The 18,974-nt window shown below is 35.8% G+C and overlaps 1 protein-coding gene across 1 annotated transcript; it reads right to left on the reverse strand.

The window, feature by feature from the left end:
• Positions 1-729: 729 nt before the first annotated feature.
• rgs5a (regulator of G protein signaling 5a) lies at positions 730-12,925 on the reverse strand. Its single transcript, XM_057339019.1, has 5 exons — positions 12,796-12,925; positions 11,333-11,446; positions 9,351-9,412; positions 4,819-4,979; positions 730-2,271 (listed from the first exon to the last, which is right to left on the reverse strand). Exons 1-5 carry the CDS (start codon positions 12,837-12,839, stop codon positions 2,110-2,112), a joined length of 543 nt encoding a protein of 180 aa, XP_057195002.1. The 5' UTR covers positions 12,840-12,925; the 3' UTR covers positions 730-2,109.
• Between the last annotated feature and the right edge of the window lie 6,049 nt (positions 12,926-18,974).

The raw sequence follows: 18,974 nt of genomic DNA on the forward strand, positions 1-18,974 counted from the left end.
GTTTGTATTGCCATTTCTCTGTCCCTCTGTATCTTTTTATTTATGTCTTTTATTTGTTATTCTCAGCACAGAGCTCCTCTCGGTTGTGTGAATAAAACACTCTGGTCGAGTGGCTAAATGAAAGCGCCGTGGATTAAAAGAGCCCGCGGCACATGAAGGCAGGAAGCAGCCGTGTTATGATTCATTTAAATTTGGCATTTGAAAGATTCAGACAAATGTTCACAGAGGAATTCAAATGAAACACCAGAATGTGGTACCATCCAGCAACTGTGAACAATTTTCACATTAAGAAGGAAAAGACAGTAAATTTAAAGTTCTTTTCAGTGACCTGCTTCGGTAAAGAAATGGACAAATTCAGACCGCACAATTTTCTTTTTTATAAATAACAAAGGAAACGCTGTTATTACTTTTTAACGTGTGGATGAAACAATCAGACATTCCGGAATAAATTACCTTCAGTTGTCAATAGTTGATAGGTACAGTACATATGAAAAATAAATACATCTTCAGAACTTTAATGTAATTATGGGTTTTATATCATCAACAAACATACATGCATATAGGTCGATGTAAAAGTGAGGTTCCCCGTCAGTCCTTACTGACAATTTTGACATTTTCCTAATTGATGTATATTCCATCCATTTCAGTTTTATGGTTATAAGTTTGGCCAAATTTAAAAATAATAAAAGATCCGTCACAGCGATATGTGATTTTGAAAAAACTTTTTAATTTTTTTATCTTTTTTTGTCCGATTTTTTTATTGTGATGTCCATTTGCCATATCCATCTACTCCTGTCCTGCAGTGAACTACAAGAATTGTCTTTGTGGGCCATCAGTAAGGACTTCTGGAGGCACCTACAACAGCTTATGTTTAGTCATACACACAGTATAATATAAATGTAAAGAAATATGCAAGGCTACCTGTGTTAAATCTATGAAAAACATGCAAAAGTATACTGAATCACACTTGTGAGTTACAATTGTTATACCTTTCAGGCATCATAACTTGCATACTTCTCAAAACATATGACCGCAATCTAATAGCTGCATGCTAAAGGCAAAATAACAGATGTTAACCGCAATAACACTTTACTTAAAGTATCGTACAATCATTGATGTCTAGACTATAATAGTTAATAGCACTAATGATGTGTGTATTATATCAAAAAAATTGTTTAGGAGTTTTGGGTTTCCATGACCTTATATTTTTATGTTCATGGGAATAAACATTTAGAATAGATACTACATATTGTGCCCAGTGCTTTAAAGATCCTCCTACTTGATCTTCCAATCTTAGCAACGTTCAATAGCAGTAAGCAAACTTACTTTACGTAAGTATTCTTTCTAACATGTCACTTGTTTGCTCTAACATTGACATATAGTGGAGCTTTCTATACTTAGTTCATTCTTAAGCCGTTTGAGCTTCTGTTTACCATTTGGACATTTTAATATTAACATAGATATTTCCAAGAGAAAGCCCACTGTTCCTTTCCCATCCCCTAGCCCACTCCCTGCATTTCAAAGGAACGACACATTCAAAGGTTTTACCAAAAGGACAAAAACTACAAAAAATCAGGTTGGAACATGCTCATTGAAAGTACTCAAGCCACTTCAGCACTTTCCTGAAAAGCCATGAATTACAAGTGGGGATTAGTCTGAAAGTTTTATTTAGGGGTCAGCAAAGAGTAGAACTCCAAATGATGGACATGTATACACAATTTTGAGGAGGTCTTTAAATAATTACAATTATGCACTTCACATTTTTTTAAACTTAAGTCAAATCACACAAAAAATATGAGGAGTGATATGTTTTGACTCTTAATCCCCGATCGTTCATTTATTTTATGATTTTTACTTTGACATTCGGTCATCTGGAGCACTGGGCAATTTATGCTGACGTCTTTTCATGTCGCAAAGATATCTTTATCAGCTGCAGGGAGGCTATGCAACACTTTTTAAATATTTTCCAATTTCAGCAAATAAATAGTTACTGTTCTGATGCAAATTGAGGTTCAGAAAATTGCCTTGACTTGAACGATTGAATGTCAAATATTTTTTTGTGTGAGGTTGATCTTTTCTCTTGTATCTCCCTGCAGCTGGTGAGTCAGTTTACTTAATAAGTTCCTGATATTGCTCAGACCTCAGGAAGCGGCCAAAGGAGTCTTTCTCCATCAGGGTGTAGATGCGGCTCTGAGCCAGCTCGAAGGTAGCAGGAGAAAGATCAACCAAGTTCCTCAGAGTCACATCTTTGGTGAAGTGGTCGATGTTCACCTACAAATGATTTTAGGAAAAAATAACAAAAAATAACATCATTTAGCACTTACTATTAAATTGTTTTACAATTTTCTTTCTTTCTTTCTTTCTTTCTTTCTTTCTTTCTTTCTTTCTTTCTTTCTTTCTTTCTTTCTTTCTTTCTTTCTTTCTTTCTTTCTTTCTTTCTTTTTTTTCTCTCTTTTTCTCTCTCTCTCTCTCTCTCTCTCTCTCTCTCTCTCTCTCTCTCTCTCTCTCTCTCTCTCTCTCTCTCTCTCTCTCTCTCTCTCTCTCTCTCAATTTCAATTTAATTACAAATATGTAACAAACGAAAAGAAAGATAATTATAGTAATAAAATAAAATAAAATAAAGTGTTTATGTAAATATATAAAAACACAAATAGAGTTTAAACAAAGATTTACAAAAGCAAAATATACATGTACAGTAAGTAGCAGAATAAAGGGATATAATAATATAATGTTATGTAGATATATTGGAAACATCAGTTCAGGGCAGATTCATTGTTTTCTCTTGTGTTGTTTTCTCTTGTCTCTTTCTCTCTCTCTCTCTCTCTCTCTCTCTCTCTCTCTCTCTCTCTCTCTCTCTCAGAACTGACTTGCACATTAAATGTGTGCTAGATGTTACAGATTGTACATCCATCTTAATAAGAAAGAAGCACCGTATGACAGTGTCTGAAAACTGTAGGGAGTCTGTGGAACAATCAACCCTTCAGACTACCCGGAGCATGAAGTGGAGCGATGAAGCCAATTATACAGATCTATGTCCTAGACAGTTAGTTCTGTACAGTAATGCATATACTGTGTATATGGTACTGCAACTAGACTTTAAAAACAATTTTAAGATGTTTTTTAAAACTTTTTAAAGATGTTTATATACATCTTTTGTTTATCAGTAGGAAATATTTCAATAGATTTGCCATTCACTGTAATAATCAGATTAGATTTATAGAGTCCTACAACAGATTCTACAAGTGTCCACACAAAGATCTGGGGCCGGTTGCATAAACTGCTTATACTAGTCTTAGATGTTAGTCATCTAAATGTTTTCTTCAAGACTGGTCATAACTTCTTTAAATCAGTTACATAAAAAGGTAGATTGCGCTATAATTGAAATATGAAAAGTAATACTGATTAGTCCTAATTCATAGTTTGTGAGAATAGCTGTTAAGACGCAGTCTTAAGTTTATGCAACTGGGCCCTGATCTCATGCGAGGAGCCAAAAAACAAAGACAGCCTAAATCCTGGAACTTCATTAGCATGAAGGATTTCTAATGCTTCTAATGCTATGAGGATGTTTTCACAAATAATGTCATAAATAGATTTTAAAGGGGTCATATGACAGGGCTAAAACGAATATTATCATTTGTTTTAGATGTATTACAATGTGTATACACGATTTAAGGTTCAAAAACGTTGTATTTTCCACATACCGTGCATGTTTGTATCTCCTCTTTGCCCCGCCTCTCTGAAACGCGCAGATTTTTTACAAAGCTCATCGCTCTGAAAAGCAAGGTGTGCTATGATTGGCCAGTTAACCAGTGCATAGTGATTTGTCGAATACTGCAAGCGTTAACGGAAATGTTACGCCTCCTACCATATTCGGAACATCAGGTTCCAAAGCAATTGTCCTGACAGGTGATAAAATGTCATCAGTACTTCCTTATATCATCTCAAGCCCGAATCTGATCCGGAAAATGAAGATGATCAACCCAGATGTAAGGTTTTATTTAAAAAAAATTATGTTAAATAGTTGAAAACTATAGCTAACTGTTTTACCTTTTATATACAAGGTTTTAAAGACTATAAACAAACAACCATATACATCACAGAGTTTGTTTGAGATAGAAACAAGCATTCATTTTTAGTTGTCTCATCTTTTGGCAGGGCAAACAAAGAGTCTTTCTTTTCGCAACGAAACACACAGCATCTCCGCGACATGGCTGCGACAGTGACGATACAATGAGATTTACAGGTACGCCCACCTTATTTGCGTTTAGATATGGGCGGTCTTAGTCAAGTCATGTTACGAAGTGACGTACATTCGCCGGGGTGTGGTTACACGAGGTGTTTCAGGCAGGTCTGGGTGAGCATTCGCTTTTAGATAGAACGCATCTTTTGTATCCGACACTTTAATTTTTGCAATTTTACGTGTCTAATACATGCATGGGCAACTTATAACACACTAAAGACACAGAAAAACACGTATTCGCGCCATATGACCCCTTTAATTATGTATGTGGGCCCTCTAATAACCTTTCTATATGATCTGAAGGTCAGTGTGTTTTGATCAAAGCTCATTTCCCTTAAAAAACTTGTAGACATCCATTACTGTTAAGCCTTTTTGTTAAGCCCCTCAGAGACCTTTAGAGGGGAGCACATGGGCCTCAGCGTTTATACACTAATCTAAACAAACCTTATTAAACATATTTTCACAGAACATGAGTAAGAGAGTAAGAACTCTCTCCTTCTACTTCTCAAACAGTTTGTTTCACATGACTTCCAATACAGTGTTTTGGGGAATATGCGTACCCAAAAAAGCAAACAAACCTCTTTAGGTCCACCGGTCTGAATGAAGTCCTCATAAATCTTCTTAGCTTTACTGGCCATTTTCAGGGGGGTCTTTTTTAAATCCTCGCAAGCCTCCCAGAACTCAATATTTTCATCACTGAACTCAGATCTCAGGAAGCTCTTAAAGGTGGCCAGACCATCTATGGAATAAAAAAAGTGTGGAAACGCCATTAGAGTGGATGTGCGTATATCTTTGTGTGTTCTAATGTGCTGGCAACACGCTTCTGCTGTAGATCCCATCCCACCGGCTCTTAAAATCCATATCCAAACATTAATGCAGTGCATGCCTATAGGGCACACAGCCAGCCCTTAATTAAATCTCTCCTGGTTCACATTGTGTACTGAAAATGATTTTTTACAACCCATACTCATATAGAAATGCACAATGTGTCAATGTATTCCTAACAAAGCACATAATGAGCTTTAGCAGCTATATGACGGATGTTTTAGCATCAAATAGAGAGAGAGAGCACCTGCTACACATAGGCTATATAATGCAACATGGCCGGATGAATTTAGTCTGCAATATAAAAGGTATAATTAAAAGGAATAAGGTAACATAAAAGGAATAATAAGGCAAATCAATACTAAACATAACAGTCTGACTCTAAAAACATTTGAATTGAATGAATATGTTTTGCTTTCTCTGCAGTATGGAATATTAACTTCTTTAAAACATCTTTAAAGCCATTTTGCTTGTTTATACATTTGCTTTCTTTTAGATGTTTGGAAAGAACCAACAAGAAATGAGTCTGGAAATGAGTGTGAAAGGTCTTGCAATGATAAATAAAACGATTTTGTTAGTGTCAAAGGGATGTTTTGAAAGGTTTTATAAGTGACAGTGGACAGGGTCATTTAATTTATTTCACCACAGCTGCTGGAATTCACTAAAATACTTCAAAAGGTGCTGTGTGTAATATTTTGAAGGATCTATTGACAGAAATTCAATATAATATACATAACTGTGTTCAGAGGTGTATAAAGACCTTACATAATGAAGCGTTATGTTTTCATTAACTTGGAATGTGCTATTTCTGTATACATGCACCTTGGGTCCCTTGCATGGAATTTTCCAAGTTGTTTCTAAAGTAGCCCTAAACGAACAAACTGTTACAGAGCGTATTTTGTAAATACCGTATCTCCTTCGGCAAAGAAGCCAAAATGTGACGACATGTTAGTGCTGTGTCAGCCACCGTAGTGCTTTGGAGTGAGCCATTGGTTGCAATTGACCCTTCGCAAAACCCTGCCCCCCCCCTTCGTTCCTGTTGCTATGTTCATCAAGCTTTCAGTACCAGCCATGCGCTCCCAGTGTAAATTTGTGCATTCCCTGGGGAAATAGTGAAGAATTTCTGGAGAATTGACACGCTGATTCCAGACAAAAAGGTCTGCAATATGCATTTGAGAGATACATTTAGGATTTGAGATAACTGTAACAACAATTATACCTAAATGTGAGTCCACACCAGCGATAACGATAACGTTACGTTAATTCTAAACTCGCGCGATGCAGTAGGCTACTACTGTCACACAAATGGTGTATAGCTAACCTAAATGTATAGTGTTTATATTTACTCTGAAATTTGTTGTAACGACAATTTTAGAGAGAGAGTAACTTCGGGCGTAACTTTTGGTCGGCCGTGATCGTGTTCCGCATGCGAATATATCGATTAAAGTCGAATATATCGATTAAACTTTATTACATAAAGTTATGGTTTGTTTTTCACACAAAGTATTGTCATCACTTCAAAAAATTCAATTGAGCCACACTCTAAAAAAAAGCCGTAAAAATAGGGCACAATATACTGTATTAATATGAAGGAATTTTCCGTGTTCCTTTTTACAGTTGTTTTTCCTGTATTTTACATTTTGCACTGCATTCATTTGCATTTTAGCATCAATGGAAATGTCCGTAAAATAAAGGAAAATGTACTGGTAATTTTCTGCCAGTACTTTATCTGTTTTTTTACGGGATTTTTTTTTACAGTGCACTATGAGCGGATGGACCAATTTAACGATGTCTTTAGTACTTTTCTGGAACCTTGACAACAACTATAACCATGATGTCTGAGAGGAGGCCTGGAAATCTCTCGGATGTCACCTAAAATATCTTTATTTGTGTTCCGAAGACGCCGGGAGGTCTTCAAATATGTTGAACGTCATGTGGGTGAGTAAAAAATACATAAAGTATTGTCGTCACTTCAAAAAATTCAATTGAGCCACTATGAGCGGATGGACCAATTTAACGATGTCTTTTGTACTTTTCTGGACCTTGACAACAACTATAACCATGATGTCTGAGAGGAGGCCTCTCGCTCTTTAGTGTTGTTATAATGATGCGATCGTTTTGCTAGACATAAAGCTCTACCGGGGAACAGTCCCCTGTATACTTTTTCTGTCACTTTTTCTCCAAAGCCTGCTTTTGACACTTCCGTCTAAATTAATAATCTTAATTTATAACCTTCCACTGAATTTTATGTATGATCGGTGTATTTCCAATTCTTTTTGTCAAAACGTCATACAACTTTTGCTCTCCACCAAGTTCATATTAAAAAGTATTTACGTAAATTAGCCTTTCAATTTCAGTGTCTTTCATACGAAATTGACATTTAGAATGGTTAAACTTTGTTTACTTTGTTAGACTTCAAAACGGCAGCGCGCACCAGATGAAAAGCACAGGGTGCTTTGTATCCCCAACTCGCAGGCATTGCGCACCGATGGGCAGGATTTAACTTTATTTTTAATCTGTTTTAGTTAAAAATGTGTGGCTCTTTAACGTTAATCAATGAATAGGCAGTGCAAGCTGATGCGCGCCGACATGGATTTCTTTGCTCATTCTTTTAATGTGCGCATGTGCCGCTTTTGAAGTATGATTTGTATCAATGTAAAATGGATTATCAATGTAAATGAATACACTGATAAAAAGTAAATTGTTAAAACTTAAACTTGAGAAGAATACTGGGGCATGACGGAGTACCGCTTCTTAACACCAGAAGAGCCGTACACTGACACAGAACAGAGCGAGACCTCAGCCTATGTGCCGTGTCTCAACCTCGGACGGCACTAGCCCATTCTAAACCCCTAAACCCTGGCCCCCTCACTAAAAGAAGCAGCCCCCTCACTTTGTGCGCCCTGGTGCAGACTCTGATGTGGGGTGTGTGTACTAGGGTTGTCACGATATTAGATTTTCACTATACGAATGTCTAGCCAGAAGAATTCACAATAACAAAATGATTGTGATATATTGAACTTAAAAAAAAAAAAATAATGTTATTAGTCAAATTCATTTTTAATTGTGTGTGTTTTGTGTCAAAATAAGAGTGTGGCGGAGAGAGAGTTTGTAATTATTCTGAATACAGTAATTTGTTACGTGTAGTAACATGATAATCAATAATCATGGTTTTTAATGTCTCGGTTTTTGTCAATATCGGTATTTTGTGACCCCAACACAATATCAAAGTAGCTCATAACTATTTTACAAAGTGGCTAATTTGTATAAATTTGTATAATCTCACAGTTAAACTTGCTTTTACACCCCTGTTGTTACGTTTAGGGGTGAGGTTAGGGGAGTGGCTTCAGTATGGCTTTTTTCGAAAAAACCATACAATGATTTTTCACATAGTACAAATTCGTATGAATTAGCTAACTTGTAAAACAGAGGATTGCAAAGTTGATGTATTTTTGCATGCAAAACCCAGAAGCGAGTTACCTTTTTTGCACTTCCGGTTCCATCACCCCAACGTTTTTCTTTTATTGGTTTTTGGTTAAATGTCTAAAATAAGGTTTCTGATAAACAACACCTCTAAATATTTTCAAGTTTTATTCTATGACATAAAACACACTAGTTACAACCTGCTCGGGATTTTTAAAGCTTTATCGTGTCTTAAAAACAATGGTTGCTAACAAGTTGCTAAAAGAGACTGCATCATTTGGCGGGGAGGTTAGACGTTTTCGCATATATAAATCTCACAAGTAATGCAACATAGACACAAATCTCCAAAAACGTGGATGGATATCCATTCACAGAGTATAATTACCAGGAAACACTGTTTTAATAAAGCTTGAAAAAGTTGTCAGAGATTTGGTGGTGATATTGATATGGAGCGACTGTAGTCTAAGTCTGTTTATATCCTCATGTTAGCTTTTTACTTGCCGATTGTTTTTAGGCTTCAAAGTTTGGTCTGCAACGTGCGTTTCAGTGCTAAACCAATAAAACAGATCCATTTCTTTTTATGGATCTAAACTACTGTTAGGAACATTCTGTCAAATATGCAACATCTAAAGGTTAATCTGCCCTCGGAAGCACAAGCAGTTTACACATACCAAATCAAGTGCATCAGTGTAACTTCATAGATTTCCGTGAGGTTCCCAGCCAATGGATATAAACAAAGTATTAAATGTGTCTTTACAGACCCAGCCGATAAACGAAACCTTCCAATCAACGGCCATGCCTGAAAGAACATTTAAGACACAAAATGCAACCAAATGGCCATTAAGATAAACATGGTACTCACAGCTGTTGGAGAGGACCTTATCGAGGGACTCGCGCCATTGAGCTGCTTCTTCAGTTGTGGGTCTGATCAAAACAAGCAGAGTTCTCTGTTTAGTTTCTTCCTTCATAAGGCACCAGAGCCAAGGTTTTTCCGAGAACAATCCATGCTGTTAATTTGGGTCTATTTTGAGATTGGTGATCTCATAGTCGAGGAGGTAAATTCTGGTGTAGTTTTCAAATACAAAATGCTCAGTTTAGTGTTTGAGCATCATGTAAGGTGGAAGTCATTACCTTAACCACCAGCATGTGTAAAAAATGACACATGATTACACAAAAAACACAGGAAACAGGATGTTTTTCATTGTGCATTCAAAGCAATTGTGTCACCCTTACGCCTATACATTCTCATAAACAGACAAAATGTAAAACTGTTTATTTCCACTGAAAATATCATATTCAGCTAATTCTAGTTCTGTAATTTAATTGGTAGAGCATAATGTCCACAACGCCAAGCTTGTGGGTTTAACTCCAAGCAAACACACATACTAATACAATCTATAGCTTGAATGCACTTTAAGTAACTTTGAATAAAAGCATTTGCCAAATGCATTAATGTAAACCTGATTCTTGAAGTAAAGTCAGAAGTTGTGTTTTCAATTCATGTCTCGCTCTTTGAATGGGCCCTTATCTTTAATGCACGTGTTCAGATTCTGCTGTTAAAAGACTCTTGCATAAGATATTATGCAAGCTAAAGGGAGCTGAACGTTGTGCAAATGTTTTTCACAGTCAATTTGGACACAGTGTTCATTACAAACAATCCTTTTACACTTTTCTAGTGCAGAATGGACTAACATTGTCTTTGTTAATATCCATCAATCATCTCACTTGTTCTCCATCACTCATATACAGGTCCAAAATGAACTGTTTTTCCATATCTGCCAATGGTGGGTGAATAGAGAATTTAATGGCCATAATTCCTACCAGGATATAAACTACATAATGATAATTTTTTCTTTAATTTGACAAACTGGTAAAGGCACAATGGGATTAATGTAATGCATATTTTGTCTATATTGTCGCTGTCCTTCTGAAACATTGGATGTCCAATTTGCAGTTTTTCGGGAAATGGAAAAAAACGGTACTTTTAAAATACTGTGTTGGCAAAGTTGACAAGCATTTTATAATACTTTTTATTAGTTAGATATTTGCAAAACTCAGTGATAAACATGGGGATAATAAACAAAGGGTGACTAATAATAATAATGATTTATGGTAAAAAATAAATATCACAATCACAAAATATGGAGATACAAGGTTTCAGAAGGACAGCACCGATATGTTCCACATGCATCAGGCACGCTAGATCATTTTATGATGATAATTTCTTTTAAATCCCGCATGTCAGTGCATGTGTGAGGGTCCGACTTTTGTTCTTACAATTCGAATAAACCATTGTTCCTAATAAAGTTAATGGTAATCTGGCAAAAAACCCACATGCCAAACCCAATTTTTCTCACATTTGCTGGCAAGTGTGTCATGATCTGTAAAACAATGGTCATGATTCAAATACATTCATGCATCATTGATGGATTATTTCGATATACTAGGTTCATGATTCTTACATTATCGATATGAGTAAATACCAGTAAAACACCTAAAAATACATCAAAATTAATTGACCAATCAGCTCAGAATATAAATTTCCATTTTTGAATGAGAAGTAGCTAATTGTAAACTGTCTGATGAATTTGTAAACAACATAAAGTATGGCTTTAAAGGTTTTGATCTTCCATTTTGAAACTTCAAGTGTAATATGTTTTTTTACAACTATTCTTTGAGTCGTGGGTATAAAAGACACGTGCAGATCTGGAGTCGTCGTCGTGTGTGTGTGTGTGTATGTGTGTGTGTGTGTGTGCGTGTGTGTGTGTGTGTGAGAGAGAGGTGGAGATGAAAAAAAAACAAGGAGAGTCAGAGGAAATGTGAAGGAAGCCAAGAGGAACTCACTTCTGAAGCTTCTCTGGTTTCTTCTCAGGCTTTTCATGGTAGGGGATGATAAGGTCGATGGAATTCTCTGGCTTCTGAAGCAGAGTTCCCAATTTAGTCTTGATCTCTTTAGCCCTGAGGACGACACAAGCATCAAATGATCCCGAATATTAATAAGCAATTATTATCATGTATAAATGAACAACCATGACACATTTCATATCTTTAAAGTTTAGCCTAGTCTCATCAATAAAGAGGGTATATATTGAATGACCATTTCATTTGTACACTCTTAATGAGTGTTTTGTCGGGGATTCTGTTAAACTTTATTTTATTGACTTTTGTTATTTGACCAAACTGTGGACTGAAACAGCCCTATAACGCATGGATTTAAAATAACCCAGCATTTTTTAGACTGTATTACGGTTTGGCAAATGAGACAGTAAAACAACATTTTATCTTCCAGTGTAACTAATATAAGATATTCAGATACATTTGAACAAGATATAACTCTGATCAAGGAACAGTTCGGGTAGTGTGAGAAAAAACACAAATCCCACCATGACTTTTGGGTTCAATGACGTCAAGCAAACAGTTTGATTTGTTGGGGTTTGCTGTACAGTTCATCCTGCTGACACATAACAGATATATTGCTCAAACTGCTGCAAAACAACTGATGTCAGTTTGCAGACAGAATTGAACTGAAATGATATCTGATGCAAACCACCCCAATTTGCCATCCTAAAACTGTTGGCTTTTTATGATGGACAAATAGATTTCAGGATTACTGCAGAATTTAGGCAAGTCAATCTACATAAAAATCATACAATTCTGAGCTAGAAACAGCGATAAACATGTTTGTATAGTGAAGTAGCCAGCAGCACCAAACCTTTAATCATAAAACAAGCAATGTCCTCATTACTTAAAATTTGTTTACTGGAATTCTGCTCCAATCTTGTTGAACATTGAGGCAAACAAAACTGTAAGTGATTTGTTTTTTGGAAAACTTAGAGCCCTAATATTTGATTTATGTTTTCAGTGACAAAACTTGTTAAAAAACAACTGCTGTTCAGTCTACTGGGACAATGTGTAATCTAACAGGACTATGAAAAAGCAGAAAACGTATTTTAAACGTATAAAATATAGAGCCCCCTTTACATTTCCTTCGGGGTGGGAAAACCTTTTTTATCCGAATAAACAAAGCGGTCCCTAACCACCCTCCATAAAATTAATAAAGTTCCTGTTTCACACAAAGCGCTGAATGATATGTGTCATTGGATATTATCTGTCATAATTAATAAACCTCAAACAAATAAGATGTGAAATGGCATACCAAAAATCAACTATAGTATTTAGACCATTTTCCATTGTTCCAGATATCACATACATGCATTAAATCCTATACTAACTACCCAACGAGAATGAATATAGTGTAAATCTGAAGTAAAAGTATAATCCATTATGTTAACTTTCACAGTGCTTACCTTTCCAGACATGTCTGGGGCAGGGCAGCTAATCCCTTACACATGTTCTGAGCTGTTCAGTTTGGGTTTGCAGAGTTAGTCCACCAGTATGAGTTGTTTCCTTCTCTGTTTAGAATTTGTCTTCTCGCACCCCTCTATTATATGGAGGAAGCCTGCTGGCCCAAAGCCAACAACTCGAGAGCCAATCAACTTCTTCCTTGCAATAACAATGGAAGCCGAGAAAGCTCTGGAGATGATCAACACCAGATAGGACATTTGAAACCTCCCAAAACATCAGCGCGCAGTGCTTTAGATCCATATCTATTCATATTAACTCGCAGGAAAAGCAGTTTTGTAAAACAAACTTCTGCAGATGTTAGTTTCTGGTTAACTTCGCCTAAGAGTGATACTCCTAAACTGACATCTAAAGTATGAGATGCACCAATATTTTAGTATACTTCAAATAGTGAACATTTAAAAACGTTGTTTTGTTTTGTTTTTAAACAGATGGAGGTAACTCCTCCAATATATAAATATCTTATAAAAAGGGGAGAATTATCAAGAATACCGAAAACATACATTGAAAAAAATGACTAACTAATATATTAATAAATATATTTTCCCATTTTAAAGAGAAAGTTCTTCCAAAAATGTTTTTTTTGTCGTCATTTACTCACTCCCTAGTTGTTCCAAACCTGTGAAAGTGTCATTGTTCTGCTGAATACAAAAAAAGATTTAGAAGAATATTTGTCTCTAAACAGTTCTGGGGCACTATTGAGTTCCATAGTACGGAAAAATCTACTATTGTAGTCAATGGTGCCCCAAAACTGTTTAGTTTTCCCTATTCTTCAAAATATCCTCGTTTGTGTTCAACAGAACAAATAATTTTTTACAGTTTGAAACAACTTGAGGGTGAGTAAATGGTGACCGAACGTTCATTTTTGGGTGAACTATTCAAATGAGTGTAAATTATATAGGAATTGCATTAATAAATGCAACCATATACAACGCATACAAAACTTACAAAGACAATTATATATTGGAAAATAATTTTTGCTGTGTCAAAATGATTTCCCACTGGTACTTTATTTTTAAAGTTCTTTATAAGCAAGATAAAAGACCTTAGAAATATGTTTGTGTACTGATGAGTCCACCAAATCCATCAAAGTATAAAAATTACATCCTGGTGTGTGAAATGTTTCTTGCTGAGTGCCAAAGAAATAATAATAACAAGCATAGAAAATGTTGTCCTTTTTGGAGACAAAAAAACAAACTTTTAATTGCACGAATTTCCTAGAACATTCTTCACACAGTTAAAAAAACGTGTAATAATAAATACAAGATACAGCGAAAAGAATGTGTAAAAATCAATTCCAATCAAAGATGGCCCTGAACACAATTCTGTTCATTTATACTGTATATACAGGCGCGGAAAAAATTCCAGAAGACCATTTCAAAATTACTTTCAGTTTTTTTAATCTTTAAAATGATCATTAAGGTTTCCTTCTGTAAACTATTAACAATATTTCACCAAAATTTCAAATAAAAATATTACTTTCTATTGGCATTTATTTGCAGAAAATGAAAACTAGAGAAACAGATAAAAATAATAGAAAACATGCTCTGTATTTTCCAGACCTCAAATACAGCAAACAAAAAAAACAAGTTCATATTCACTTTTAAGCAATACAATTTTGCTCATTTATTTAGAACAAGGTTCAAAAGTTGTTTTTTATGTAATAACCTCGATTTTTATCTCAATTTTTATGTGTCTTGTCATGCTGTCAGTCTTTCACATTGCTGTTGGATGACTTTATGTCACTGCTGAGGTTTGATTTTGTTGAAATTCAATAGAATGGAAATTTTGAACGGTCTCTTAATTTTTTCTGCGGCTATATAAATATATATCTTAGTAATGTATATACAAATATATTTAGTTCAGATGTGCTCTAATTGATGCAAAATTAAGCACAGGCAATTCACTTCACAAATGTGTTGGTAATGAGATGGTAACAGCTGGTAACACTGATCTGTGACATTAAGCAACTACAGTAGAGAAAGGGTCTGTGTGCTTAAGGCACACATGTTAAGGAAAGAACATGGTCTTATTATACCATTACAGGTGTTGACAACATTTTCCACTGGCTGACTGCATTGGACTCTATACACTATTCTCTATTTTGTCAGGCACTGAAGCCGGATACAGAGGAAAGGTAAACCAAACTTCAGCTTTGTAGTGATAAACATGTTGGGCAATGTGACTTTCAGGACGGAAGAACATCAGAAGGAAAATTCATCTAAACAGATGTTGAACATTGTTCAATTACAACCTAATGCTTGAAGATCTTAAATTTCAGAAAAGTGAGCAGCATACTGTATCTTCCAGTATAGTATATGTACAACGTAAAGTTCATTGAGTACAGTGTGATTAAAAACCCATTGATACTGTTATTTTGCTGTTCCAAGCTGAAACATCTGGGGTTTTTGAAAAAATGGCTCTTTTTGGGTAATCATTTAACTGATCAAATCGCCATATACGGGCTGTCCAAAGCCCAAATCAAAACCTTATCGTGCCGTGTATCACGTTCATATACCGTTTATATACATAAATTGGGCAATTACTTTTGCCTTCAGCAGAATACAACAGTTTTAATCTAATAAATGCTTGCCAAACAGGAAGGCAAGCAAAGTTTGTCTGTTGACCCAGCCTGAATTTATGCAAACCCTATATTACCCAATCACAGGTTTTTGGCCAAGTGTAGCTATTTTGTTTAGACTTACAGCTAATGCTTTGACAAGCTATTTCCAAAATCAATCAGCGGAAGGGACATTTGATTAATTCACCTCATTGTTTTAGGAACTAGTGTTTAATGGTTTTGTGAGGAATAGAGTTGATACTAAAGCCCCAACATCCATTTCTGTTACACAATCACCATACAATGGCTCAGGGAGTACCTCTAAGCACCTACAAAGAAATGTAGACCTTCATACTCTAAATATGACTGAATGACTTATATCAGGATAAATCACATCTTCCCTCATCTTTGGAGATAAACAGCTCATTGCAACTTTGAGAAATGTCTCCCCAGTGAAAAAAGAAGAAATTATTTAAATTAACCTCAGAAACATTTTGTACTTATAAAACTTCCTGATGACCCAACGGACTTCAATAAATGACCATGTTTACACATCAATTACTTATTCTGTGTTCAGAAACTGGGCCTGTCCAGTGCTGAGGTAATAAGGATACAAAAATGACAGTATAAGAGTATGAGAGTATGATATATATATATTGCTGTAAACACCAGATAACTAATGATAAGAGCTAAGTGTGGGAAAGTTTGCCAGACTTTGTGCTGTTTCTGGCTGTGTCATATCTACCGCTCTGCATATCCTTCCAAAGAATCTCAGTGTTAGGAAGTAACAGATTAAGTTTTTTTTAAAGACGTCTCTGATCATTTCAGATTTAAAGGAATAGTTTCTTTGAAATCAAAAGTCTCTCATCATTCACTCATCTTTATGCCACCAGATATCCACAGCTGAGGACAAACTACTCGGAAGCTGAATGACAGCTGTAAAAAAAATACAAGCATTTTAAATGTATACACAAGGTAAATCAAATCAAGTGTCGCTTCATGGAATCATCACGTTAAGTCACATGACACATGATAAAGAACCAATGAAATGTGATGTGACTGACATGCCATATTTGATTTTGTTTGTGTTCATATACACATCTGTAAGGCATGAGGAAACAATGAGAAAATTCATTTTTGGGTGAACAGCTTTAACAATTTCAATGTGGGCTGTAAACCTGTCACAATATTATTCAGACTATAATTGTTTGGGCAGTTAAAAATGTAATTAAACTCAACAGCAATTTGGATGTCACGGTGTGAGCACACCAAACACCAAAAAAGGATTTTAAAATAAAAGGCACAGAAAACGGGCTATTTACTTGCATGTAAGTGTAAGAGAGAGAAAAGAAACATTAAGCAAAAATCTAAATTAAAGGAGAAGTTCACTTCAAAAATTTCCCCCATTGACTTTTCATAGTAATTTTTATTCCTACTATGGAAAGCCAATGGGGGCCAGTTTTGAAGTGAACTACTTCTTTAGGCCAGATTCACATTTCACGTCTTTTCCGCGCGCATATTCGTTATTTTAAATGTAGACGCGCATGCGGTGCGACGTGCATGCGGTGCGACGCGCATGCGGTGCGACGTGCTCTTTTTTTTCAGGCGCGTCAGCGCCGCATCGAGATGAAAAAATCTCAACTTTTCAGAAAGGCGCAAGCGCACCGCAAGTCATGTGACAACAACCAACCAGCCAATATAGACAAGCTCAATGAAAATGGAGACACAGATGATCACAGCATAACTAAATCTAGTAGTAGAGTTATTGCAAGGTATTTTCAGTGCATATAATCCATATATCCTTTGTTTATACCTCCTCGTCTCAACGGCTACCGTGGCCCATGGTTGCTTAGCAACGGCAGACGCTCTGCGTCCAATGTTGTTTAGTTACCAACTTTTTAAAAGCATCTTCCTTTGTGTTCTGCAGAAGAAAGTCATACAGGTTTGAAATGACATGTGGTTGAGTAAATGATTAAATCATTTTGGGTGAACTATCCCTTTTCACATTACTACACATTTCACATTACTTTTCACATCAATATAAGTGAGCTCCAGGGAAACTACATTTACAGTAAATGCATGATATTAAAATTGTTGCATTCTATCCCTAACTACAGCCCTGAATTCTCTAAGGCAGCATTACTATGACAATGTTAAATAAACAGTGCCTAAACTAGTTTAGTAGATGTCAGCTCATGCTTTGTGATGCTATTACAAATGAACAGGATGCTGTGAAACAAGGCCATGTAATGAAGCCACATTTGTCACGCTGTGAGTGCACTTGGCTGCTAGCTAAGATCATAGGTGTTGAGTGTACCTTGAAAGCTTTATAGTGCTGAAAACAATACAGAGGCAGGTGTCACATTTGAATAGGTTACATGAATGGTTATTATGTACTAGAAAGATGTTGGGTAAGCCACATCACAGTGATACACGTTTATCCAAATAAGGTATATATTGAAGAAATATGATGAACGGTTCAATGGGAATGAATTAGGGAATGAAGGGAATTAAACCCTTAACTTTGCCAGCATATCAGTATAAGCCATATTTGAAAAATGGGGAATTAAATTAAATTTAAATTTATAAAATCAATATTTGGTGGTTTACACCAAGTCTCAAGGTTTTTGAAACTGTCACGAAATACACGTGGTGAAGAACCCAAATGCAGGCAGGCAGTAAGGGGTTAACAGACAAGACTTTATTTAATAAAACAGGGGAAACAGGGACAATAGACTCTGGCAACACAGGGACCATCAGGACACTAGACGCAGCACATACACACGCACATACACACGCAATGACCGACACAGGACAATGAAACATGAGGGTATTATATAGTGAAGACAGACAAAGGATAACGACACGGGGCAGGTGTGGGTAATTAAACACTCAGGGAAAGATAACGAGGAAACGAGATGGCGGGAACAGAGACGAGACACTGGAGAGAACGTATATCATTGTCAAAATGACAATAATATGTTTCTCTCCACACATAACCAAAGGCTTTGTCATGACTCTGCTACAGGACCAAGAAAAACATGACTAAATGAAGCAGAGCCATGACAGAAACACTTTTTGATTCTAAAGCATAGTTTTCCATAGTCAGATAAGTGAATTGTCAGTCACATCCATAACAGAACAGTCACGTCTATAATAATCCATTTTCATATTATAAATAAAGGCACATGAAAATTAAAATAAAAAAAATATTTTGTGGTCTTTGAAGAGCAATCCCCATTTGTTGGGTATTACTGCTTGTGGTTTGTAAATTTTAGAATTTACAGAAATCCTTCAAAAGTTTCCTTCAAAAGTCTCTGAAAAACGTGCGTCCTTCTTTGTCACATAAATAATGCATTCATTTTTCTCTATTAATAGAAAACTCGTGCTTAGACTGATATTTTTCTGAGGTCTGGACTCTATCATCAGGGGTTTTGTAAAATATAAACAGATAATTCAGTATACTGGTAATAGATACAGTCTTTGAGAATTTATATTTCAAGTGTTGACTGGAAATGTCACGTCTGTAACGCTGAAAATGCTCAACTATTACACTGGATTTTT

The sequence above is a fragment of the Triplophysa rosa genome, linkage group LG7, assembly GCF_024868665.1.
Source record: "Triplophysa rosa linkage group LG7, Trosa_1v2, whole genome shotgun sequence".
Taxonomy (NCBI): domain Eukaryota; kingdom Metazoa; phylum Chordata; class Actinopteri; order Cypriniformes; family Nemacheilidae; genus Triplophysa; species Triplophysa rosa.